The 23,138-nt window shown below is 43.6% G+C and overlaps 1 protein-coding gene across 1 annotated transcript in view; it reads right to left on the minus strand.

Annotated features, from left to right (window-relative positions):
* SP110 (SP110 nuclear body protein) overlaps positions 1-23,138 on the minus strand; it is a 38,723-nt gene that overhangs the window by 9,081 nt on the left and 6,504 nt on the right. The window contains 9 exon segments of the mRNA XM_065881138.1: positions 469-492; positions 7,656-7,700; positions 11,206-11,355; positions 12,855-12,920; positions 15,289-15,342; positions 16,399-16,485; positions 18,249-18,398; positions 19,937-20,074; positions 21,904-21,981. Of these exon segments, the coding sequence (XP_065737210.1) occupies positions 469-492; positions 7,656-7,700; positions 11,206-11,355; positions 12,855-12,920; positions 15,289-15,342; positions 16,399-16,485; positions 18,249-18,398; positions 19,937-20,074; positions 21,904-21,981 (792 nt within the window).

Here is a 23,138-nt window from a genome sequence, read left to right on the forward strand (position 1 = left end):
TAATAATAATAACATGAGTGGCAGTAGGGAGCAACCTCTGGTTAATTTACAGGAAGTCTTCCATTTTGAGAAGCAGATGAGATATGTGAACAGAGGGGTCTCTAATAAACAAAACTACCCCTGCCAACACTACATCAAATAAAATAATTTAATGAAACATATTGTGCTTCTTCAGTGAATGTGTTTAAATTCACAAATTCATTGACTATCACCTAAAGTTCCTTTATTCCATAAGCATCCTGGTTATCCCTCTGTGCTGATGGGAGTTGGCGACCCAAAATATTTATTTGCATTCACGTAGCTGGAGAAAATTTCTCTCTGATTTTATTGCCTGATTCAAACCAAGATGGGGGTGAGTGAGGCAGTTAGCACTGAAGGGATAGTGTAAGTCTTCATTGTTTGATTGTTTCCCTGCTTCTTCCTCTATGAGTAAAAGAAAACCCTGGAGAGCTCTAGACTAGCTTGCACATTGCCTATGGAGGGATTTGGCAACTCACAGCCCCTGAGTAGGGAGCTGGGGTTCTGATTCAGGAGGAGGAATTGTAAAAGGGTTAACATAAACATCAGCAATTCCTGCTTCCCCTCCTAGCAGCCTCATTGTGGGTGAATTCATTAGAGACAGACCGCAGGAGCTGCTTCTTTTTTTTTTGGATTTTTTTTTAAAACATCTTTATTGGAGTATAATTGCTTTACAATGGTGTGCTAGTTTCTGCTTTATAACAAAGTGAATCAGTTATACATATACATATGTTCCCATATCTCTTCCCTCTTGCGTCTCCCTCCCTCCCACCCTCCCTATCCCACCCCTCCAGGCGGTCACAAAGCACCAAGCTGATCTCCCTGTGCTATGCAGCTGCTTCCCACTAGCTATCTATTTTACGTTTGGTAGTGTATATGTGTCCATGCCACTCTCTCACTTTGTCCCAGCTTACCCTTTCCCCTCCCCATATCCTCAAGTCCATTCTCTAGTAGGTCTGCATCTTTATCCCCATCTTGCCCGTAGGTTCTTCAATGACCTTCTTTTTTTCTTAGATTCCATATACATGTGTTAGCATATGGTATTTGTTTTTCTCTTCTGACTTACTTCACTCTGTATGACAGACTCTAGGTCCATCCACCTCACTACAAATAGCTCAATTTTGTTTCTTTTTATGGCTAATATTCCATTTATATATGTGCCATATCTCCTTTAACCATTCATCTGTTGATGGACACTTAGGCTGTTTCCATGTCCTGGCTATTGTAAATAGAGCTGCAATGAACATTGTGGTACATGACTCTTTTTGAATGATGGTTTTCTCAGGGTATATGCCCAGTAGTGGGATTGCTGGGTTGTATGGTAGTTCTACTGTTAGGTTTTTTTGTTTTGTTTTGTTTTGTTTTTGCGGTACTCGGGCCTCTCACTGTTGTGGCCTCTCCCATTGCAGAGCACAGGCCCCGGACGTGCAGGCTCTGCAGCCACGGCTCACAGGGCCAGCCGCTCCGTGGCATGTGGGATCTTCCTGGACCGGGGCACGAACCCGTGTCCCCTGCATCAGCAGGCGGACTCTCAACCACTGTGCCACCAGGGAAGCCCCTACTGTTAGTTTTTTAAGGAACCACCATACTGTTCTCCATAGTGGCTGTATCAATCTACATTCCCACCAAAAGTGCAAGAGGGTTCCCTTTTCTCCACATTTATTGTTTGTAGATTTTTTGATGATGGCCATTCTGACTGGTGTGAAGTGATACCTCATTGCAGTTTTGATTTGCATTTCTCTAATGATTAGTGATGTTGAGTATTCTTTCATGTGTTTGTTGGCAGTCTGTATATCTTCTTTGGAGAAATGTCTATTTAGGTCTTCAGCCCATTTTTGGATTGCGTTGTTTATTTTTTTGATATTGAGCTGCATGAGCTGCTTGTAAATTTTGGAGATTAATCCTTTATCATTTGCTTCATTTGCAAATATTTTCTCCCATTCTGAGGGTTGTCTTTTCATCTTGTTTATGGTTTCCTTTGCTGGGCAAAAGCTTTTAAGTTTCATTAGGTCCCATTTGTTTATTTTTGTTTTTATTTCCATTTCTCTAGGAGGTGGGTCAAAAAGGATCTTGCTGTGATTTATGTCATGGAGTGTTCTGCCTATGTTTCCTCTAAGAGTTTGATGGTGTCTGGCCTTACATTTAGGTCTTTAATCCATTTTGAGTTTATTTTTGTGTATGGTGTTAGGGAGTGTTCTAGTTTCATTCTTTTACATGTAGCTGTCCAGTTTTCCTAGTACCACTTATTGAAGCGGCTGTCTTTTCTCCACTGTATATTCTTGCCTCCTTTATCAAAGATAAGGTGACCATATGTGTGTGGGTTTATCTCTGGGCTTTCTATGCTGTACCATTGATCTATAGTTCTGTTTTTGTGCCAGTACCATACTGTCTTGATTACTGTAGCTTTGTAGTATAGTCTGAAGTCAGGGAGCCTGATTCTTCCAGCTCTGTTTTTCTTTCTCAAGATTGCTTTGGCTATTCAGGGTCTTTTGTGTTTCCATACAAATTGTGAGATTTTCTGTTCTAGTTCTGTGAAAAATGCCAGTGGTAGTTTGATAGGGATTGCATTGAATCTGTAGATTGCTTTGGGTAGTAGAGTCATTTTCACAATGTTGATTCTTCCAATCCAAGAACATGGTATATCTCTCCATCTATTTGTATCATCTTTAATTTCTTTCATCAGTATCTTATCATTTTCTGCATATGGGTCTCTTGTCTCCTTAGGTAGGTTTATTCCTACATATGTTCTTCTTTTTGTTGCAGTGGTAAATGGGAGTGTTTTCTTAATTTCACTTTCAGATTTTTCATCATTAGTGTATAGGAATGCCAGAAATTTCTGTTCATCAGTTTTGTATCCTGTTACTTTACCAAATTCATTGATTAGATCTAGTAGTTTTCTGGTAGCATCTTTAGGATTCTCTATGTATAGTAACATGTCATCTGCAAAAAGTGACAGCTTTACTTCTTCTTTTCCAATTTGGATTCCTTTATTTCTTTTTCTTCTCTTATTGCTGTGGCTAAAACTCCCAAAACTATGTTGAATAATAGTGGTAAGAGTGGGCAACCTTGTCTTGTTCCTGATCTTAGTGGAAATGGTTTCAGTTTTTCACCATTGTGGACGATGTTGGCTGTGGGTTTGTCATAAATGGTCTTTATTATGTTGAGGTAAGTTCCCTCTATGCCTACTTTCTGGAGGGTTTTTATTCTAAATGGGTGTTGAATTTTGTCGAAAGCTTTCTGTGCATCTATTTAGATGATCATATGGTTTTTCTCCTTCAATTTGTTAATATGGTGTATCACATTGATTGATTTGCATATATTGAAGAATCCTTGCATTCCTGGGATAAACCCCACTTGATCATGGTGTATGATCCTTTTAATGTGCTGTTGGATTCTGTTTGCTAGTAGTTTGTTGAGGATTTTGCATCTATGTTCATCAGTGATATTGGCAAAACCCCCCGAAAGTTAGCAGAAGGAAAGAAATCATAAAGATCAGATCAGAAATAAATGAAAAAGAAATGAAGCAAATAATAGCAAAGATCAATAAAACTAAAAGCTGGTTCTTTGAGAAGATAAACAAAATTGATAAACCATTAGCCAGACTTATCAAGAACGGAAGGGAGAAGACTCAAATCAATAGGATTAGAAATGAAAAAGGAGAAGTAACAACTGACACTGCAGAAATACGAAGGATCATGAGAGATTACTACAAGCAACTCTATGCCAATAAAATGGACAACCTGGAAGAAATGGACAAATTCTTAGAAAAGCACAACCTTCCGAGACTGAACAAGGAAGAAATAGAAAATATAAACAGACCAATCACAAGCACTGAAATTGAAACTGTGATTAAAAATCTTCCAACACACAAAAGCCCAGGACCAGATGGCTTCACAGGCGAATTCTATCAAACATTTAGAGAAGAGATAACACCTACCCTTCTCAAACTCTTCCAAAATATAGCAGAGGGAGGAACACTCCCAAACTCATTGTACGAGGCCACCATCACCCTGATACCAAAAGCAGACAAAGATGTCGCAAAGGAAGGGAGACAGCTTTCCGATGTGGTCCTGATGAAACTGCATTTGGCTCCATCTCACCCCTCATCTCAGTAAACAAGCCTCTAAGGATGGAAGCCTGAGGGCGAGGCTGTGTGGAGCTCTCCTGCATCTATTAGGTCACTTCTAGTAAATGTGAGCAAACGTGGGAAGTCTGCTAGAAGTCAGCGATTAAAGAACAAAGGGAGGGACTTCCCTGGCGGTCCAGTGGTTAAGGCTTGGAGCTTCCAATGCATGGGGCCCAGGTGCGATCCCTGGTGGGGGAACTAAGATCCCACATGCTGCACGGCGGGGGCGGGGGAAGAACAAAGGGAGTTCATAGAGATGAAAAGCCTGGTGGCGGAAATGAAAAGAACAAGGAAAAGCAGAATGGAAAAAAACCTAGTGAGTGATTGGGAAGACTAAGTACAGGGGTTCTTACAGAACATAGAGAAAAGGCACAGGGTGAAACTATGCCTCCAAAGACATGGCCTGAGGAGAAGGCCGGAGCTCTATGATTTGTACACAAGGGGCCTGGCGGGGGATGGAGTGGATGGAGGAGAAGCGCTAGTTATGGGAATAGTAAAAGCAGCACACACATTCTATTGTTTATTTTCACTACGACCTGTAACAAAAGAAAGGCAATGGCAATGATCCTCATGTTATAGATGGGGGCTCAGGCACAGATTTGGAGAGAGAGTTGCTGGCGGTCATCACACTGTGTGAGACGGAGGTAGCACTGGAATCCGGACGTGCCGGCCCCTAGTCTCGTGCTCTTTCCATGGCATCAGAAACACCGCAAAAAGACTCCACATTATATGATGGATAACAGCACAGAGACATGACGTTAAATCAGAAGTCACAGCCAGGGTGGAGGTGCTAAGGAGACAGGAAAAGCTGATGCAGATGGAGAGCTCTCAGCCTTTGCCTGGACTATTTGCTTCCTACTTGTGTTTCCTAAAAACACCAGGAGTTTTTTTTTTTTTAGTGTAAAGGACAAAGGACTTGGGATTAAAACACCTAGGTTGATTTTAGCTCATGCAAGTCTTTTATGCTCTAATTGAATCTGGAAAATGGACCGAAAAACACCTCTTTGAGGATTAAATGGCAAAATGTGGAACAAAGTGCTTTGCCAACTGTAAAGTGCTGTACACACTTATATATTGTTGGCAGGGCCTCTGCATATGGTAGTGTGGGATGTGCACTGAATAAGGATTTCCCCTTTACGGTGGGAGGGTGGGGAGCTCCTAGTCACGTCAGAGCTGTAATCCATTTGCACACTTCCTACGTTCTTCCAGCAGAGGGCAGCAAAGGGCCTGGTCTCAAGAATCAGCTCTGACAGACGTAGGTCAAGTGTATGGTGGAAGGGGCACTTTTTCAATTTCATGAAGTTTACTGTATGCGTCACTGGAGGCCCTGATATTGGTATTCATACTTGACGAGAAAGAATGAATAATGTATTGATTTGACAGCTATTTAAGCACAAACCGCAAGGCACAGAGGAGACATCGAGCAATGAGCAAGATGGACCCATGTTCTGACCTCATTTGAGTTTCGCTCAGTGAACAGGATGTACACAGACAGTTAATTACACTTGTGATAAAACAGAAACAGACTCACAGTCTTAGAGAACGAACTTATGGTTACCAGGGGGGAAGGGTCCGGGGGAGGGATAGTTTGGGAGTTTGGGATTAACATTAACACGCTACTATATTTAAAATGGATAACCTAGAGACTGTCATACAGAGTGAAGTAAGTCAGAAAGAGAAAAACAAATACTGTATCCTAACACATATATATGGAATCTAAAAAAAAAGGTTCTGAGGAACCTAGGGGCAGGACAGGAATAAAGACACAGACTTAGAGAATGGACCTGAGGACGGGGGGTGGGGAAGGGTAAGCTGGGACGAAGTGAGAGAGTGGCGTGGACATATATGTACACTACCAAATGCAAAATAGCTAGCTAGTGGGAAGCAGCTGCATAGCTCAGGGAGAGCAGCTTGGTGCTTTGTGACCACTTAGGCGGGTGGGATAGGGAGGATGGGAGGGAGGGAGACGGAAGGGGGAAGAGATATGGGGATATATGTATATGTATAACTGATTCACTTTGTTATAAAGCAGAAACTAACGCACCATTGTAAAGCAATTATACTCCAATAAAGATGTTAAAATAAGTAAATAGAAAAACATAAAATGGATAACCAACAAGAACCTACTGTCTAGAACAGGGAACTCTGCTCAATATTATCTAACAACCTAAATGAGAAAAAAATTTGAAAAAGAATAGATACATGTACATGTATACCTAACTGAATCACTTTGCTGTACAGTAGAAATTAACACAACATTGTAAGCCAACTATACTTCAATAAAATAAATTTTTAAAAAAAGAGATCTGATACTATCAGAAACAAATGATACCTGTGACAAGTGCCACCAAGAAAAAGTACCCTGCCTGCTGGGTCAGAGAAGGCTTTGTTCAAGGTGACTTGGAGGCTGTGTAACAAAGGAGGAAGGAGGGTGAGGGGGTTGGCTTTGGGGACGGAGCGTGTGAAGGAGGGAGGAGACAAACTGAGCAGGCCCTGAGAAGGATGGAGGGTGAAGCGTTCATGTCAAAGTGACGATGCTCAGAGAAATCAGCCTGCTGGCGACCCTTGGGGCTCTGGGTAGGGATTGGAATATGGGTGTGGATTATGTTCTATTTCTTGACCTGGGTGCTGGGTACGTGTGTCCCTTTGTGTTCATTCCTGAAGCTGTGCAGTATGTACTTGCATTTTTCCACAAGCACGGTGCATCAGTGCTCCTCAAGATGCCGGCCTGCGATGAGACAGGAATCTGACCAGAATAGAAATCAATGCGCTGCTGTTTCCACTGGGGTCTTGCTATGAAACCAGTGTGCTCAGAGTCACAGCTGATTTACAAGCTCCTGATTCTTGCAGACCTGCGGTGAGCGGGCTTGTAGATGTCACCAGTCTGTGGACCCCAGATTTGGTAGCACCTGTTATACTTCAGTAATAAGTTAACGGAGAAAAAAGGCCAGTGTGGCTGGCGCCTAAAGAGGGAAGGGAGAGTGACCAGAGATAATGCCCAAGAAGTATGTTATAAAAGCAGAGGGAGGGACGTCCCCGTTGGCACAGTGGATAAGACTCCACACTCCCAATGCAGGGGGCCCGCGTTCGATCCCTGGTCAGGGAACTAGATCCCACATTCATGCCGCAACTAGTAGTTCTCGTGCCACAACTAAGGAGCCCGCAAGCTGCAACTAAGGAACCTGCCTGCCGTAACTAACACCAAGCGCAACCGAATAAATGAATAAATAAATATTTTAAAAATATGGCAATTCTTTAAGAAAAAAAAGGAGAGGGAAAATGAATTCAAGGAGCGGAGGAAGAGGGGAAGGAGAAGGAGGGAGAGGAGGACTGTGTCCCCAAGAGACACACCAGAGCACAGGGGGGCAGAAGCAACGGGGTGCTCACCCCCAGAGACCAGGCGTGCAGCCCTGACCAGCACAGCAGGCCAGGGCCCTGGGGAGCCTGAGGGCGAGGCCCTGCCTCTCACTTCTTTACCCTTACTTACCCTTTATGGGAATATTTCTGTGACAACTTGTTGTTGCACTTGAACAGACATCTTTTATCCTTTCCTTTTCTAAAAAGAAAACAATTAATAGTTATTTATAACTGGAAACATAGATTTACGAGCTTTATACGTCACTATCTCAAAGTAATTTTTTCTGTCTTTCTACCAGTTTGGAGAGCAAGAGAGACAGGAGTCCTTATGAAAGAAAAATTATAGCATTGACCAAAAAAAATATAGCAAGCTCCAGGTAATAGATGGGAAGGTTAAAAGTATTACAGAAGGCAAATTTTCACAAATTAATATATATTAATATAACATATAACAATATAACATATATATATATACTTAATACAAATACTGGAAGTAAATAAAGGATGTAGCCTTATAAATATTACATAGAAAGGGCTTTTTAAGGCAGAAGTACAGGGCATAAAGCAGTGATTCTCAATGATGGGTGATTTTGCCCTCAGAGGATATCTGGAAATGTCAGGAAATCTTTTTGCCAGACTGGGAGGTGGGCGCTACTGCCGTCTGATGGGTGGACGCCAGGGATGCTGCTGAACGTGTCACAATGCATAGCACAGCCTCTGCAACCAAGAATTAACTGGCCCCAAATAACAACAGTGCAAAAGTTGAGAAACTCTGACATAAACCATACTGGAAAAAATAAATTGATGTGCCTAAGACTCTCAGGAATTCCCTGGCGGTCCAGTGGTTAGGACTCCACGCTTTCACTGCCATGGGCCCAGGTTCAATCTCTGGTCCGGGAACTAAGATCCCACAAGCCGCACAGCATGGCCAAAAAAACCCAAAAACCAAACCAAACCAAAAAAAATTGAAACCCTCCACAGCCAAAAACTTCTCAAGGAAAAGGCAAAAACAAAATAAGAAAATTGCAGCAATAAGGGGTTAATCTCCCAAATTGATTAAACAACAAAAAAAGAAGAGTCATGTATAAAAATAGACAAATATGCATAGGGGACCTTCAAAAGAAAACATTCTGAAGAAAAATTTGTTTATAAAACAGGCATCTTAGTAAATACAGGCTAGATAATGCTGTAGTCATTTATGATCCTCCTAAATCTCAGTGGTTTATTATAGGTGTCGGCAAACTACGGCCCAAGGGCCAAGTCAGCCCAATGCCTATTTTTTTCTTTTTTAATAAATTTATTTATTATTTATTTTTGGCTGCTTTGGGTCTTTGTTGCTGTGTGTGGGCTTCCTCTGGTTGCGGTGAGCAGGGGCTACTCTTCGTTGCGGTGCGCGGGCTTCTCATTGTGGTGGCTTCTCTTGCTGTGGAGCACGGGCTCTAGGCGTGCGGGCTTCAGTAGTTGAGGCACGTGGGCTCAGTAGTTGTGGCTCGCGGGCTCTAGAACGCAAGCTCAGTAGTTGGGGCGCACGGACTTAGCTGCTCCGCGGCATGTGGGATCTTCCCAGGCCAGGGCTCAAACCCGTGTCCCCTGCATTGGCAGGCGGATTCTTAAACACTGCGCCACCGGGGGGTCCCCAATGCCTGTTTTGGTATTAACATTTTATTAGAGCACAGCCAGGCCCACTTGTTTATATTTTTGTCTCTGCTGCTTTCACGCTACAATGGCAGCGTTGAATAGTTGCAGTAGGGACTTTATGGCCAGCAAAGCCTAAATCATTCACTCTCTGGCCCTTTTTAGAAAAAGTTCTTCAAGCTTTGGCTTGGAAGTAGCCCTCTCACTTCCACCCACATTTCTCTGGCCAAGTCACGAAGCCATTCCTGAGTCCACGGGGCAGGGGTGTGTGACCTTCTGAGATGCTGGTGAAGCCATTCCTGAGTCACGAAGCCATTCCTGAGTCCACAGGGCAGGGGTGTGTGACCTTCTGAGATGCTGGTGAAGCCATTCCTGAGTCACGAAGCCATTCCTGAGTCCACAGGGCAGGGGTGTGTGACCTGAGATGCTGGTGAAGCCATTCCTGAGTCACGAAGCCATTCCTGAGTCCACAGGGCAGGGGTGTGTGACCTTCTGAGATGCTGGTGAAGCCATTCCTGAGTCACGAAGCCATTCCTGAGTCCACAGGGCAGGGGTGTGTGACCTTCTGAGATGCTGGTGAAGCCATTCCTGAGTCACGAAGCCATTCCTGAGTCCACAGGGCAGGGGTGTGTGACCTTCTGAGATGCTGGTGAAGCCATTCCTGAGTCACGAAGCCATTCCTGAGTCCACGGGGCAGGGGTGTGTGACCTGAGATGCTGGTGAAGCCATTCCTGAGTCACGAAGCCATTCCTGAGTCCACAGGGCAGGGGTGTGTGACCTTCTGAGATGCTGGTGAAGCCATTCCTGAGTCACGAAGCCATTCCTGAGTCCACGGGGCAGGGGTGTGTGACCTGAGATGCTGGTGAAGCCATTCCTGAGTCACGAAGCCATTCCTGAGTCCACAGGGCAGGGGTGTGTGGCCTGAGATGCTGGTGAAGCCATTCCTGAGTCACGAAGCCATTCCTGAGTTCACAGGGCAGGGGTGTGTGACCTTCTGAGATGCTGGTGAAGCCATTCCTGAGTCACGAAGCCATTCCTGAGTCCACGGGGCAGGGGTGTGTGACCTTCTGAGATGCTGGTGAAGCCATTCCTGAGTCACGAAGCCATTCCTGAGTCCACAGGGCAGGGGTGTGTGACCTTCTGAGATGCTGGTGAAGCCACTCCTGAGTCACGAAGCCATTCCTGAGTCCACAGGGCAGGGGTGTGTGACCTTCTGAGATGCTGGTGAAGCCACTCCTGAGTCCACGGGGCAGGGGTGTGTGACCTGAGATGCTGGTGAGCAGTACTGTGAACCTTCCCAAGCGTATTTAACCACTCACAGAGCACAAAGAGATTCCAAGGAAAACACTGGCGGACTAACATCCTTGGCCTTTATGTTCGACAAACAGAAAAGTCTTGTTATTTCTGGTGTTCGTGAAGATGTAGGGAAGAGGGTGTCCACACCGCATTCATGGGAGTCTAAACTGGCAACAATTTGATCATCAGTATGGGATTAGTTTATTTTATTAGTTTAGTTTAGTTTAGTTTTTGGCCTTGACGCTTGTGGGATTTTATTTCCCCAACCAGGGACTGAACCCAGGCCCTCTGGAGTGAGAGCACAGAGTCGGACCGCCAGGGAATTCCCAGTATGGGATAATTTTAAATATGCAGACCCACTGACCAATCTACTTCACTTCCAGAAATAAACCATTAAGAAATAAAACAGAGAATGTGTCCACTTCGAAGTCTGATGCCACTCCCGTCACTGGATCGGCCCGAATCAGAGAGGAGCCCCCAGACGCTGTGGAGCAGAGGTGGCTCTGCTGATAGAAATGTAAACAGTAGACCCAGGGGAGTGGGGATGGGGTTCTGCAGGGCACAGCTGAGGCGACCTGCACCCTGAGAACACGGTTACCTCTCCCAACAGCCACCCCCAGACCAAGAGACTCTTGCTCTGTCCTCACGCCCGTTCGCCTGCCCCCTCCCTCCTTCTATTAGTAACTTTATGCATCTGTGTCACCCTGTGCCTGCTCCACGGGAGCCCCTCCCACACGGAGCATCCAGGTGACAAATTCCATCGCCAGCCTTACCCTCTGGTGCAGGCTTTGGGGCACGTTCAGCCCTTGCTTTCTGGGCCCGTGTCATGACCTTCGATCTTCTGGTTGAGTCGTCCTTCCTTTCAGCCACCTGCTCCACCACTTGGAGCATCTCTTGGGTTCTGCGTCCAGGTGAGGCTGACCCTGGGCCAAAGAGCGATTTGTGAAGAGTTTTCATTGGGGTCCCAGTGGCCCTCCCCCTCCCGAAGCTTCTCGCACTCCCAGTTCCCTCACTTTGAGATCTCTGTACCCACTGCCTCACTTTTATCGTGCTATTTCTCCATAATTACTCCTCTCTTCTCTTGTGGGTATCTTTCTTTCTCCCCCAAACTCCTGTTTCTCTTTTCCCCCTTCAACTTCTCTTTCTGACTATTAATTACATGTGTATCAATGAGAATCTAAGGTCCATGAGGGCAGGGAATTTTCTGTTTTGCTCACTGCTGAGTCCTCAGAACTTAGGACATGTGCCAGTACACCCCTCAACTCAATTCACCTCTGTGGAATGAATGTGTAACAGGCAGCATATTTTAGAAAATATTCAAATTATGTATTTTTCACCCTTATACATTGTAATGTCCAGGGTTCCCTAATTATTAAATCAATAAATTTCAGGGAAGGGGCAGATGCTGGCTAGATCTGAGAAGAAACTGCTCAGCTGAGGCCGTTTTGGAGATGTTACACTAAATCTTGAAACACAAATTTGATGAGAGTGAAAGAGATTTCGTTGTTTCAAAAATTACCTTTATATACCCACAGGAGAAGCTTAGAGGTCTGAGTGTCAAGTTTTCCTAGAAGTCGTTGGTGGAGAGAACTCAGCATATGACAAGGAGACAGTGGCGCTGGGGACTGACAGAAAGTGACAAGAGGAGGAGAAGGGCGACCAAGGAGGTCCTAGCCCCCACCCAGGTCAAACCCCAAGATTGAGGGGTGTTGGAAACAAACAGAAAAATTCGGGGAATGTCCAAAGCAGTGGAACACATGTCATGATTCATGTTTGGGGGCTGACAGGAGATTCCCTCTCAGGGTGCTGCATTCAAGGTCTGGAAATCCAAGGGAATCCCCACCAACTGGCACACCTTGAACTAAAGCAAAAAGAAGGAGAAAGGAGAGGGGAAGGGGAAGAGGAAGAGAATGCAGAGGAGAAGGAGAAAAGGTGATGAGCACAGAACGGAATAAAGCAGAGGATCCAGAAAAATGCAGAGCTCCGTACATTTCTGCTTTTATACTGCAAATAACACGATTTTCCTGCATGGAGCCCATGCACGCTAAGCATCGCTTCAGGTGGTTTTGAACGCTCAGTGACAACAAATCTAACTGCAGTTTGGGATTGGGAGTCTGAATCCTGCCTGCACATTCAGGTTTGCTTTGTCTATTCTTCCTGGCTCTGAACTGGACACAGTCCTAATCTCAAAATTGACTGATGCGTTCTGCCCACCTCCACCCCATTCCTTCCCAATGATAAGAGAAAAGAAACCTGTTGGAATCAACATGGTTCTCCTTTTGTGAGGAGGGGCCTTTGATGGGATGACCTAGGGGTCGAGATGGGGCTGGCTGTGCTCTAGTGACACCCGGGTGGCCGTGTGGCTGGAGAGAAGGACCCTGATGAACATTAAGGGAATGACGACTTCACCCTTCTTGCTTACCTCTTGGGAGACTTTTTTTCTGTCTTTTTTTTGAACTTGACCAGCTATGTATTTTTCTCTTCCTTCCTAAAACAGAAAAGAAAATCATCTCTTATGGCTATATATATTGATCTACAAGCTTGAAATGTCAATACGTTTTAAGTAAAAATTTTTTCTATCTTCCTGTCACTTTGGGGAGGCAAGAAAACCAGGAGACCTATGTGAAGAAAGTACTCGGAAATGAAAAAGGATTGAATAAAGAAGTAATAGAGATATACTAAATTTTTAACATTAAAATATATCATTTTCTAATTAATAACCAGTTTTTTCAAGACTAGAAGAAAATATATAGAGAGATTGTTATAAGCCGTAGATATAAAAGATCTTCTTAGCCAAAGAAGGAAGGTCCTTAGCCAAGGACCCAAATTGTAAAGGCAAAAGATGAACAAATTTGACTGCTTAAAAAATTTAAATGCCCATACTTCAAAAATCATCTACACAATGTTAAAACAAAAAACGGGAAAATTGCAATATATGTAACCTTAGGGGGTTACTGTCCTTAATAGATGAAGCAAAAGATGAATAGTACGCTAGGAAAGTGGGCAAAAAGCATAAATCGGAAGTGCTAAAAGAGGAAATACAAATGACACATTTATTTTAAAAATGTCTTGTTTTAAAAGTTTTTTTTGATGTGGACCATTTTTTTAACATCTTTGTTCAATATGTTACAATATTGCTTCTGTTTTACGTTTTAGGGTTTTTTTGGCCCCGAGGCATGTGGGATCTTAGCTCCCCGACAAGGGATCGAACCTGCACCCCCTGCACTGGAAAGCGAAGTCTTAACCACTGGACTGCCAGGGACGTCCCTAAAAAGCATCTTTAGATCACCAATAATCCCCTGAAAATGCATTGTTTAGTTTTAATTATATCCAAACTTTTAAAAAGTTTTATCATGTCTGGGTTGATGAGGATGTAGTTAATGAACACTCGTGTGTTATTAAAGGAAATGCAAACAAATACATTTTCTGGAGAACAGTTTGGTAACAAATATGAAATTTAAGATATATAGACCCTAACCAAGTAATCTCGCATTTAGAAATTAATCCTGAGTAAATTATTGGACAAGTGTGCAAAGATACCAACACACACAATATGATTTCTATTTTCAGATAACAATTGGATACAGCCTAACTTACTACCAATAGGTTATTATTGAAACCAATTGTTAATCACACAATAACGAAAGAGGTGTTTAAAAGTGTTTCTAGGATGAGCATGTATATATATACATAAAGAATGCATACATATAAAGAATACATATATATGAGAATGTATGTGTTTTTGTAAGGTATAAAAATAAGGTTGGGGAAGGAGATTAAATAGGTATTTAAATTCCTGATTAATAACTTTCTGTACTGTTTGCAGATTTTATGAGGAACATTGTATCGGGCAGGGCAGGAGAGACTATGTTGCAGTGCAAGCAAAACCAAATCTTGGTGGCTTAACATACAACAGTGTATTTCTCTGTCATGCAGAGTTCTCTGCAGGACGCGGACGGGGTCTCCGGGGCAGCTGTCCGCTATGAGTGGTGCTGAGATCCACACTGCCTGGCCTTTTGAGACCTCTCTCTTCCACACACTTCTACAATCAGGGGAAGAAAGTGTGAAGAGCTAAGCAGTATCTCGTGTGTTTTGACTCAGGAATGACACCCATCTCACCAGCTCCTTGGTCAGAACTAGTATCATGGCCCTGTCTCCTGCGAGGAGCTGGGAAATGCAGCTTTCCAAGTGTCTGGGAAGAGGGGAGGAGAACCGGAAATAGTGGAGAGCGGTAGTACCGCCCACCACACAGTGTGCAGGGCTGGTTGTTCCTTTCTTTCCTTTTCCTTAGTAGTAAAGCTGCTGATTTCAAGCTGGATACTTGTCCTTCTAAAATAAAGACTGCATTACCCAGCCTCCTTGGCAGTCAGGTGAGACCATGTAACTAGTCCTGGCAATGAAATGGTAACAATTACTAAATGCGACGTACAGATAGTGTCTTTCGGGAGAGGAGGCATGCCTCTCCTTGACCTTGCCTCTTTCCTTTGGATAGAAGGCACACTTGCTGGCTGGACCCCAGGGAAGGAGATGCTGCATATGCTGAGGATGAGGGAGCAACAGCCAGAATGAGCTGCGTATGGCACGAGCCCTGACCACTACTTCTGTACGAGGCAGAACTAAGCTCTCTAATGTCAGCCACTATATTTGGGGGCACGATGCGGTTTTCTGTCACACACAGCAAGCTAATTTCAAAGGCTACAGCATATTGCTTTTATAGTAGGAAAACATTTCTATGTTGAAAAAAGCACACATCTTTTTCTGGCTTAGATGTCTTTTGTAGCCCGAAGGGCATAAAAACCAGTAAAAATAATATCAAACCCGCCCTAATAGAGACCAGATAAGTTCTTTACACTTACGTTTTTCCCCAGGAGATTCCTCCAAAGGCAGTTTGCTTCCCTTATCCATGGGATCTAGAAGGTTTGAGAAAGAAAGTGATTTTTAAATAAGCAATCTTTATGTTTTGTGACCACATTCATTTCAGACAATACTGAGTTGGTAAAGCTTTGACAGTATTATTTCTATCCCTTTCATTATAAAGGAGGATGATGGTTCCTGAAGAGGGTTCTAGGGACCAAGATGCTAGTCCTGTGCCAGCCAGCCTTTATCCACAGGATCTTGGGAAAACCCATTAATCCTTTGCATCTCAAATTTGAATAAATCATTCAACTTTCTCCAAAGGTGGTTGTGAAAATAAAATATATTATTCAGGATAAAATTAGAAATATACATTGTATGAGTCAGTGTAATGCAGGAAAAACTTGTTAACAATGATAGTTTGTATTTTAATACGGTCAAATGTAATTCATTCTTTCCGACAATAATTAGATATTTGTCATTTGAAAGTCACATTTGTTGTGTGGGAGTTCTGTGAAGATGTGACACAGTGACTAAATTACCAGCAAACAGAAGAATGCTCTGCTTTTTTTTTCCCTCCGAGGATAACAGTAACAATGTGAGTAACAGTGGCCATGGTGAGGGGTGAATTAACGTGCACCATTTTTCCAGCGTATGCCCACAACAACGTCAGATGCTCGTGCTGTCATAGTATTACATTTGTGTTTATGATGAGCTGTTCTCATCTCAATTTTCACAGAAAGGTCATGTGAGAAACATGGAGATTGGGATCTTAGGAAAAACCTGGATGGCTTGGCACTGCAATAAAGTACCATGAATATACTTAGAGCATGAATACTTGGCAGTGGTAAGTTGCCCCAAAATTGGTTCTTGGGGGTGAAAAAAACTTACTCTTTTTATGTAAAAAGCACAAATAAATATATCCAGTACAGAAATGGATATACAATATACTTGTGGGATTGAAATATCCTGGGGGGTAGGGTTTATGATTAGAAAAAAAAATCTAAATGGGCAGTGATAATGAAAAAATGGTTGAGAAACTCTGACTCAGAGTAAAACAGCTCTAAGTTTGGGCTCTTGATGCCCATACTGAGAGACTTGCAATCCCTCACCTTTACCATGGGTGAGTCTTGGTGGTGTGCTGGGTGGCTCCTGGGGTCTCTTTCCTTCATCCATCTCTGAAGTGTCATCACTGACCTCTGAAAAAAGAAACAACATTCACCTTATATCTCAGTAAATGCCCTCTAGAAAGTCCACGCGGAATCTCCCAGAGACCCAGGAAGGACCTTGCACACTCTGGAGCTGAAGGCTGGAGGTTCCAGTCCTGATGAGACCCTGCGACTACCTCCTGAGAATAATTCTACCGCTGGTCCTGTCTGCCACTCAGGGGAGGAGCAGAGCAAGGCTGGTCAGCAGTGGTTCCTCCACTAATGGAATGTCCAGTGGGGGGCAGTCATCTGAGCCCCTGGAGCAGAGGTTTTGAGGAGCCCCGGCAATACTTTCGGGAGACCTTCAAGGTCAGAATTGTTTTTATACTTAGATGTTCTTTGCCTTTTTTCGCTGTGTTGACTTTTGCACAGATGAAGCAACAGCCACGGCAGGTGAAAATTCTGGTGCCTCAGGACAAATCAAAGCGATGTCCCCAAACCTTAGAAGGTAGCATGGCATTCTTCACTACCACTTACTCAACATGGAAAAAAAAAGCCAGTTTCATGTAAGAATGTTCTTGATGAAACAGTTAAAATTATTAATTTAATTAAATTTCTACCCTTAAGGACACATCTTTTTAATAGCATATGTAAAAAACTGGGTAGAACATGTAAAGCAGTTTGCTGCATCTTGAAGTACCATGTTGTCTCCAGACTAATACTCAAGTGATTGTTTGAGTTGCAAGCTCACTGTAAAATTAAGTGAACCAAAATGTTCTAATTGTTTATGATATTATAAAATCAGGAGTAGAAGATCCACTCAAAACACAAGATAGCATAAGACATTTTATTACAACAGAGTATATGGTCTCAGACTCTATGTTACAACTAACCTTTGAGAAACTAGCCCTTGTTGAGTTTTGGTGTAGTATCAAAAGTGAATATCCACAGATATCTCAAAAGACTGTTAAAATACTCCATCTTTTGCAGCTACAGATCTGTGTGAGGCTGGATTTTCTTCCTATGCTTCAACCAAAGCAACAAATCACGATTGACTGAATACAGAAGCAGGGATAAGAGCCCAGCTGTCCTTGATGGTGGAGGTGGGGGGAGCAGGGAATAGGTAAAGGAGATTAAGAGGTATTGGGCTGGCCAAAAAGTTTGTTTGGGTTTCCTGTAAGATGTTAAGGAAATACCTGAACAAACTTTTTGGCCAACCCCAAACAAACCTCCAGTTATAAAATAAATAAGCTATGGGGATATAATATCCAGCATAAGAAATAAGGTCAATAATATTGTAATAACTTTGTATGGGGACAGATTCTTCCTACACTTATTATGGTGATCATTTCACGGTGTATGCAAATGTCAAACCACTATACAGTGTACCTGAAATTAACATAATACTGTACAACAAACATATTTCAGTTAAGAAAAAAATTTCAAAAGAACCTTTAAAAATAGAAAGCAATTGTTAACAAGATATAGATTGATGCTATTAAGAATGTTCCCTCTCAGCTTTCAATATAATACAATGAAGATACATACAAAAATATTAAGAAAGCACATGGAAAAGATAGTGAAAAAAAAATTTTTTTTTTTAAGAATCCAGCCATCTTTGATAAAGGTAGACATTAAAGAGATTTGCAAAAATGTACAATGATACCACTCACCTAATTTTTTTATTTGAAAAATATATTTATTTTTCATAAAAATATGTTATTTATGGTAATAGGTAATTGATTTATTGTGGGCTGCAGGAGAGACCCTCCCACGCTGAGCATTCAGACGACAAATTCCATCACCAGCCTTACCCTCTGGTGCAGGCGTTTGGGCACATTCTGTCCTTCTCTTTTTTGCTCTTGTCATGACCTTTGTGTTCCTGGTTGAGTCGTCCTCCCTGTGAGTCACCTGCTCCGCCATGTGGAGCGTCGTTTGGATTCCATGCCCAGGTAAGGCTGCCCCTGGCCAAACAGTGATTTGTGAATAGTTTTTACTGGGGTCCCAGTGGCGCTCCTCCTCCCCTTGACAGTGACCTCCTTCTCACACTCCCAGTCCCCTCACTTTAAGATCTCTATACCCCTGTGCCTCACTTTTCTCCTCCTATTTCTCCGTAATTATATATTTTTTCTTGTGTACACCTTTCTTTCCCCCTCCCCCGCCCCCAAACTCACCATCTGCTCTCACTCTCTGTGCAACCTTTTGAAATCAATCAGATAAATCTGGGGGAATCCCAGAGCACTGGGGCTGATTTCCTGTTTCCTGGCTTGAGACCCCTGCTGCCAGAAAGTGCCACATCCAAGTAAACATGGCCAGATGCTCTGTTTTAGCAGAGGAAGAGTCTTGTAAAGCACTTTTCCAGGTTCCCTAGGGCCTGTGTGTGATACAGGAGACAGGAGAGATCCAGGGGTCCCTGGGTGCCTCTAGTAGGGAAAGTGAAAGGTATCAAAGAATTGAGAGGCAGGGGCCCTACAGTGGGGAGTGAGGCTGGGACCTAGAGGATTTGCAATGCCAGGTGAGGGGTGGTGGTGTTAGCGTTAGGGTTCTCTTCTCCCTTTATTTTGCCAATGAATTTTATATCTGTATCTTTGGACCAGATTTTTTATTGAGTGTGCCAAATTGGCATACTGTGGGGAAATTAAGTTTCCTTGATTTCTCAGTGCTTCTGTAAAAAGCCCGAGCCTCCTGAGACACAAAAGTATATACGGTATAAAGATAGGGGAAAGCAGCAAAAAAAATGTTTTCTCTTTTCAGGAGGAGAGGATGGCTGTCCTAGTCCTGTATATAAACAGGGCAGAAAATCCATCATTCTTTCTCCTGTGTCTGTAGGTTATAATCTGCCACTCACACAGAAAGATTTCATCAGCTCTCTTCTCCAGCCTGTGGGTCTGCGTGCGGGGGAAAAACGCTGCCGTGTCGAGCTGGTTGTGAACAACAATAAAGAATTCTTTTCCCTGACCCAGGGGCTTTGTGCTTCTGCAATATTCATATATATAAAGAACATCACTCTGCAGGAGGGGGTAATATCTCAGAGCCTCACAGTACTTGACGAAGCACATACCTGGCACACGTGCATAGAAGGTTAGCACTAATCTAGAAACGAGCAGGTCAAAAATTGAATTCTAAAAATTTCCTCCCAATATATTTGCATCCTTTCTCAGCAACGGCATCACCACTCACCCAGCCACTTAAGCCAGAACTTGAAGAGCAAGCGTTGATTTCTCTCTCATCCCCAGCTTCCAATTTACCAAGTCTTATCAACTCTACCTTCAGCTGATCTCGAATAGACCCTCTTCTTCTATCTCCACTGCCAGATCTGAATCCAGGCTACTATCAACTCCCATGGCACCTGCCCTCACAAGAGGTTGCCCTGTTTCCGTTCTATTCCAGTTCATTCTTTATGTAACACCAATATTGGTCTCGTCGTTTAAAATTGGATCATGTCACTTCACTGATTAGATCTCTTCAATGGCTCCCCATTGCATTTAGAATAAAATCCCACCTCCCACATCATGACCGACAAGCATGAGCTGTCTCTAGCCTCCAGCCCCCTCTTGTGCTCTCATCTTACCTCTCGGGAGGCTTTTTTTCTGGTGTCTCTTCCTTGGGGTTAACCAGATACTTCTTTTTCTCTTCTTTCCTAAAAAGAAAAGACACAGATCATCTTTTATAGCTACAAACATTGATCTACTAACCTCATATGTCAACAATTTTTAGCTTTTACTTTGGGTCCTCAAACCACAGTGGCCAGAAGGTCATTGGTGACCTTAGGTGATGCTGAAATTCTAAAGTGGCAGAGGAGAGAGAGAAGTGAAGAAATGGAGACAATAAGTTTAGGTAACTCATTTCTAGAAGTTTGGTTGTGAAACGGAGGGGAGAGCTATGGAGGCTGCTGAAGTGAGATGAAGATCAAGAGAAAGTTCCTTTTATGAACTGTGATAGGCTTGGGCATTGGTTAAATGAATGCCCTTGTGAGAGGGAGATGCTGAATTCTCAGGGAAGAGAAGGGACCATGGATACTGTCAGAAGAGGTGGAAGGATTGCCTTGGAGAAAAAGAAGGAGCTGGAAAGGAGAGGAAAGAAGCAGTTGGGGTTTGCAGGGTGGGAGCGGGAAGTGACGGAATTCCCATCTGATTTTTTCTATGAAACAGGAGGAAAGGTCATCTGTCATGCAAAAAAGGAGGCAGTGAGGCATCAGAGGTTTGGAAAAAATTGCTCAACGTTTGAAAGGATTGTCACAGGAAGTGGAGCTGTGACACAGTGTAGAGGGATCATTTGTGCTGGAATTATGAAGACACAGTGGGTACGCACTGCTCAGCTGTGTGCCTGTCCCCAGCAGTGCCTGATTTCAAATGCAGTGTGCAGGAAGAAGACAACAGTTTCCTCAAACATCTGCCAGAGAGTTCTAGGAAAAGACAGAGAGGCAAGGCAGGTGAAGATAGCAGAAGGTTACTGAAACGATGGATCTTCAACTCTGAACTGGTAAGAAGGGTCATGAAAGAAATGCAGATGATGCATTGGAGAAGCAAAAGGCCAGTGGACTGGTCACCCAAATGAGATTGAAGGACAGCTGCAGAGGAAACAAATTGTAAGGAAGAAATCGGGGGGGGGGGATTTTTTAAATTAATTTTTATAGATTGGGCTGAGAAGGAGAGATCAGAAGTTGAGCAATAGTTATAGAAGGAGCAAATTTCAAGCATTAAATGTCAAAAAAAAAAAAAAAGGAAATCTCAAATTAACTATTGGGAAGTTGAGCCAGGTTTAAATGATGAAAAGGCCTGCGGATCACCTTTGGGTTCGGGAGGGCAAGAATGGGTGGGGAGAAAAGGTCACTGGAAAGAAGCAGAAGAAGGATTTGAGAGGTCAGGATATTGGATGGGTCTGTTATCCACATGTACCTTGAAGATGTCCAGGATGATGGCAGGACTTGAAGTGACAGAAAGACTCTAAGTCAGCCTTGAGTTCTTCCAGGGAGCAGTGGGAAAGTCAAGAGATGATAGTGATGAAAAGGGAGTGAGCATTTCACTTGAATGGCTAAGCCTCAAAGGAGGGGACGGGGAGCAAGGGGCCGGGTGGGGCAGCGTGTAGCAAGGGGTGGCATCCAACCTGCCTTCAGCCATGGGGTGAGTGGTAGCAGAAAATATGCAGCCTTGTCTTAAGAGGAAGCAGAGTCCTCTTGGGGAACAAACTTTCAGTTAAAGAGGGAAGTGAGACTAACCCTATAAGAAGCTGTGTGTGTAGGAGACCTTGATGATGTCAGAACAAACAATTCCGATGGGTGCATATTTCAATAGCCATAAATGCCTTCTCGTTTCCCTATAATATTCATGAAGGCCTTAGAGGAAGACGCAGTGAATGGGAAACAAACTGTATTGGGCATGATGACTATAACCACCTAGTGGGTGCCTATGATAAGATGCAGCTCCAAATTCCCCCTCCTGAGGGCTTCAAGAGAAAGGCAATCCTTACCTTTCTTGCTGGGAGGGGACCTGGGTGCCTCTTGGAGCTCCTTTGGGTCACTGTGTTCAGAAGCGTCATCTCTTATCACTGACAAAAAACATATAATTCACTTTAGAACTGAGAACAGGCTGACGAGAAAGTGCTGAGGGAGATTGGTGGGAGAACCAGAGGGTGGAGAGCACCTGCAGCACAGGTCTGGGGACTCGTCAGGGTTCCCTGGGTCTGCCTTGGTTTGATCAACTTGTGATTACTGCTACCTGTGTGATTATCACAGTGAACCAGGGAACAACTGCTCCGCAGAGGAGGGCTCCGTTTGAGCCCTTTGGAAAGGTTTCCCTTTCTAAGACTCTCAGCAGCTAGTGTGTGTGGTGATCTTGAATTCTGACGGCCACAATGAGGATGAATGCTTTTGCCACATGAAAAGTACATGCTATTGCTTGGACGTCTGTGATGCGATCTTTCTAAACTGCTGTATCGGTGATTATTTCATCTCGAGAAATAGTGAAGGAGGTTAAGTGCCTTATGTATTTCCACCTATTTGCTGTCGAAGAAAGCAGGGGTCAGCTTGTACTTGCCAGCACTTGTTAGCAGCAAGAACATACAAAGTTCCTCTAGCTTTTGCTGCATGAAGAAAGACAGAAGGACTTGAAGCCATGACAGATAAAGACCCATCTCACAAAAGGCAGTCACTTCCTTGTTCACACAAGGCTGTGAGATCTGTCTCAAATTCCATCTTACATAGGAATAGCTAACTGAGGCAGCTAGCAAGCAGTCGTTAGACTTTAAAAATGATTTGTTTCATTTCAAATTATTTAAATATCTTAAAAATCCAAATGAACGAGGGTTGAATGTGAAAGTTCCCCCAGTCAGGGTGAGGGCTGGGAGTGAGGACTGTCCATGTCTGAGCACCAATTCATTGTCTCTGTTTGCTTTGCATTTTGATGCAGCAGTTTGGACATCTGCCTTCTTGAAGTGGCCTCAGAGAGTGGCTGAGTCAAATAGTCCTGCCATGACTCAGCCCCTTGTCCTTTCCCCAGGGTTCCCACCACATTGCCTCCTGGCAGATGAATGTTCTCCCTCTGTAGACCCCTTAGTGGTGTTTGGAGTCCAGGTCATGATACTGAGCAGGACACTGTGGGGCTCGTGGGCACAAAAGCCTTTCCGTGTCCTCCCCATTTCTTGAGTATAGGAAATAGGCTTCATTCAGCCTCCATGACCTTTCCTGAGTTCCAACCAGCAGGTTC

Source organism: Phocoena phocoena, chromosome 7 (assembly GCF_963924675.1).
Source record: "Phocoena phocoena chromosome 7, mPhoPho1.1, whole genome shotgun sequence".
Classification (NCBI taxonomy): domain Eukaryota; kingdom Metazoa; phylum Chordata; class Mammalia; order Artiodactyla; family Phocoenidae; genus Phocoena; species Phocoena phocoena.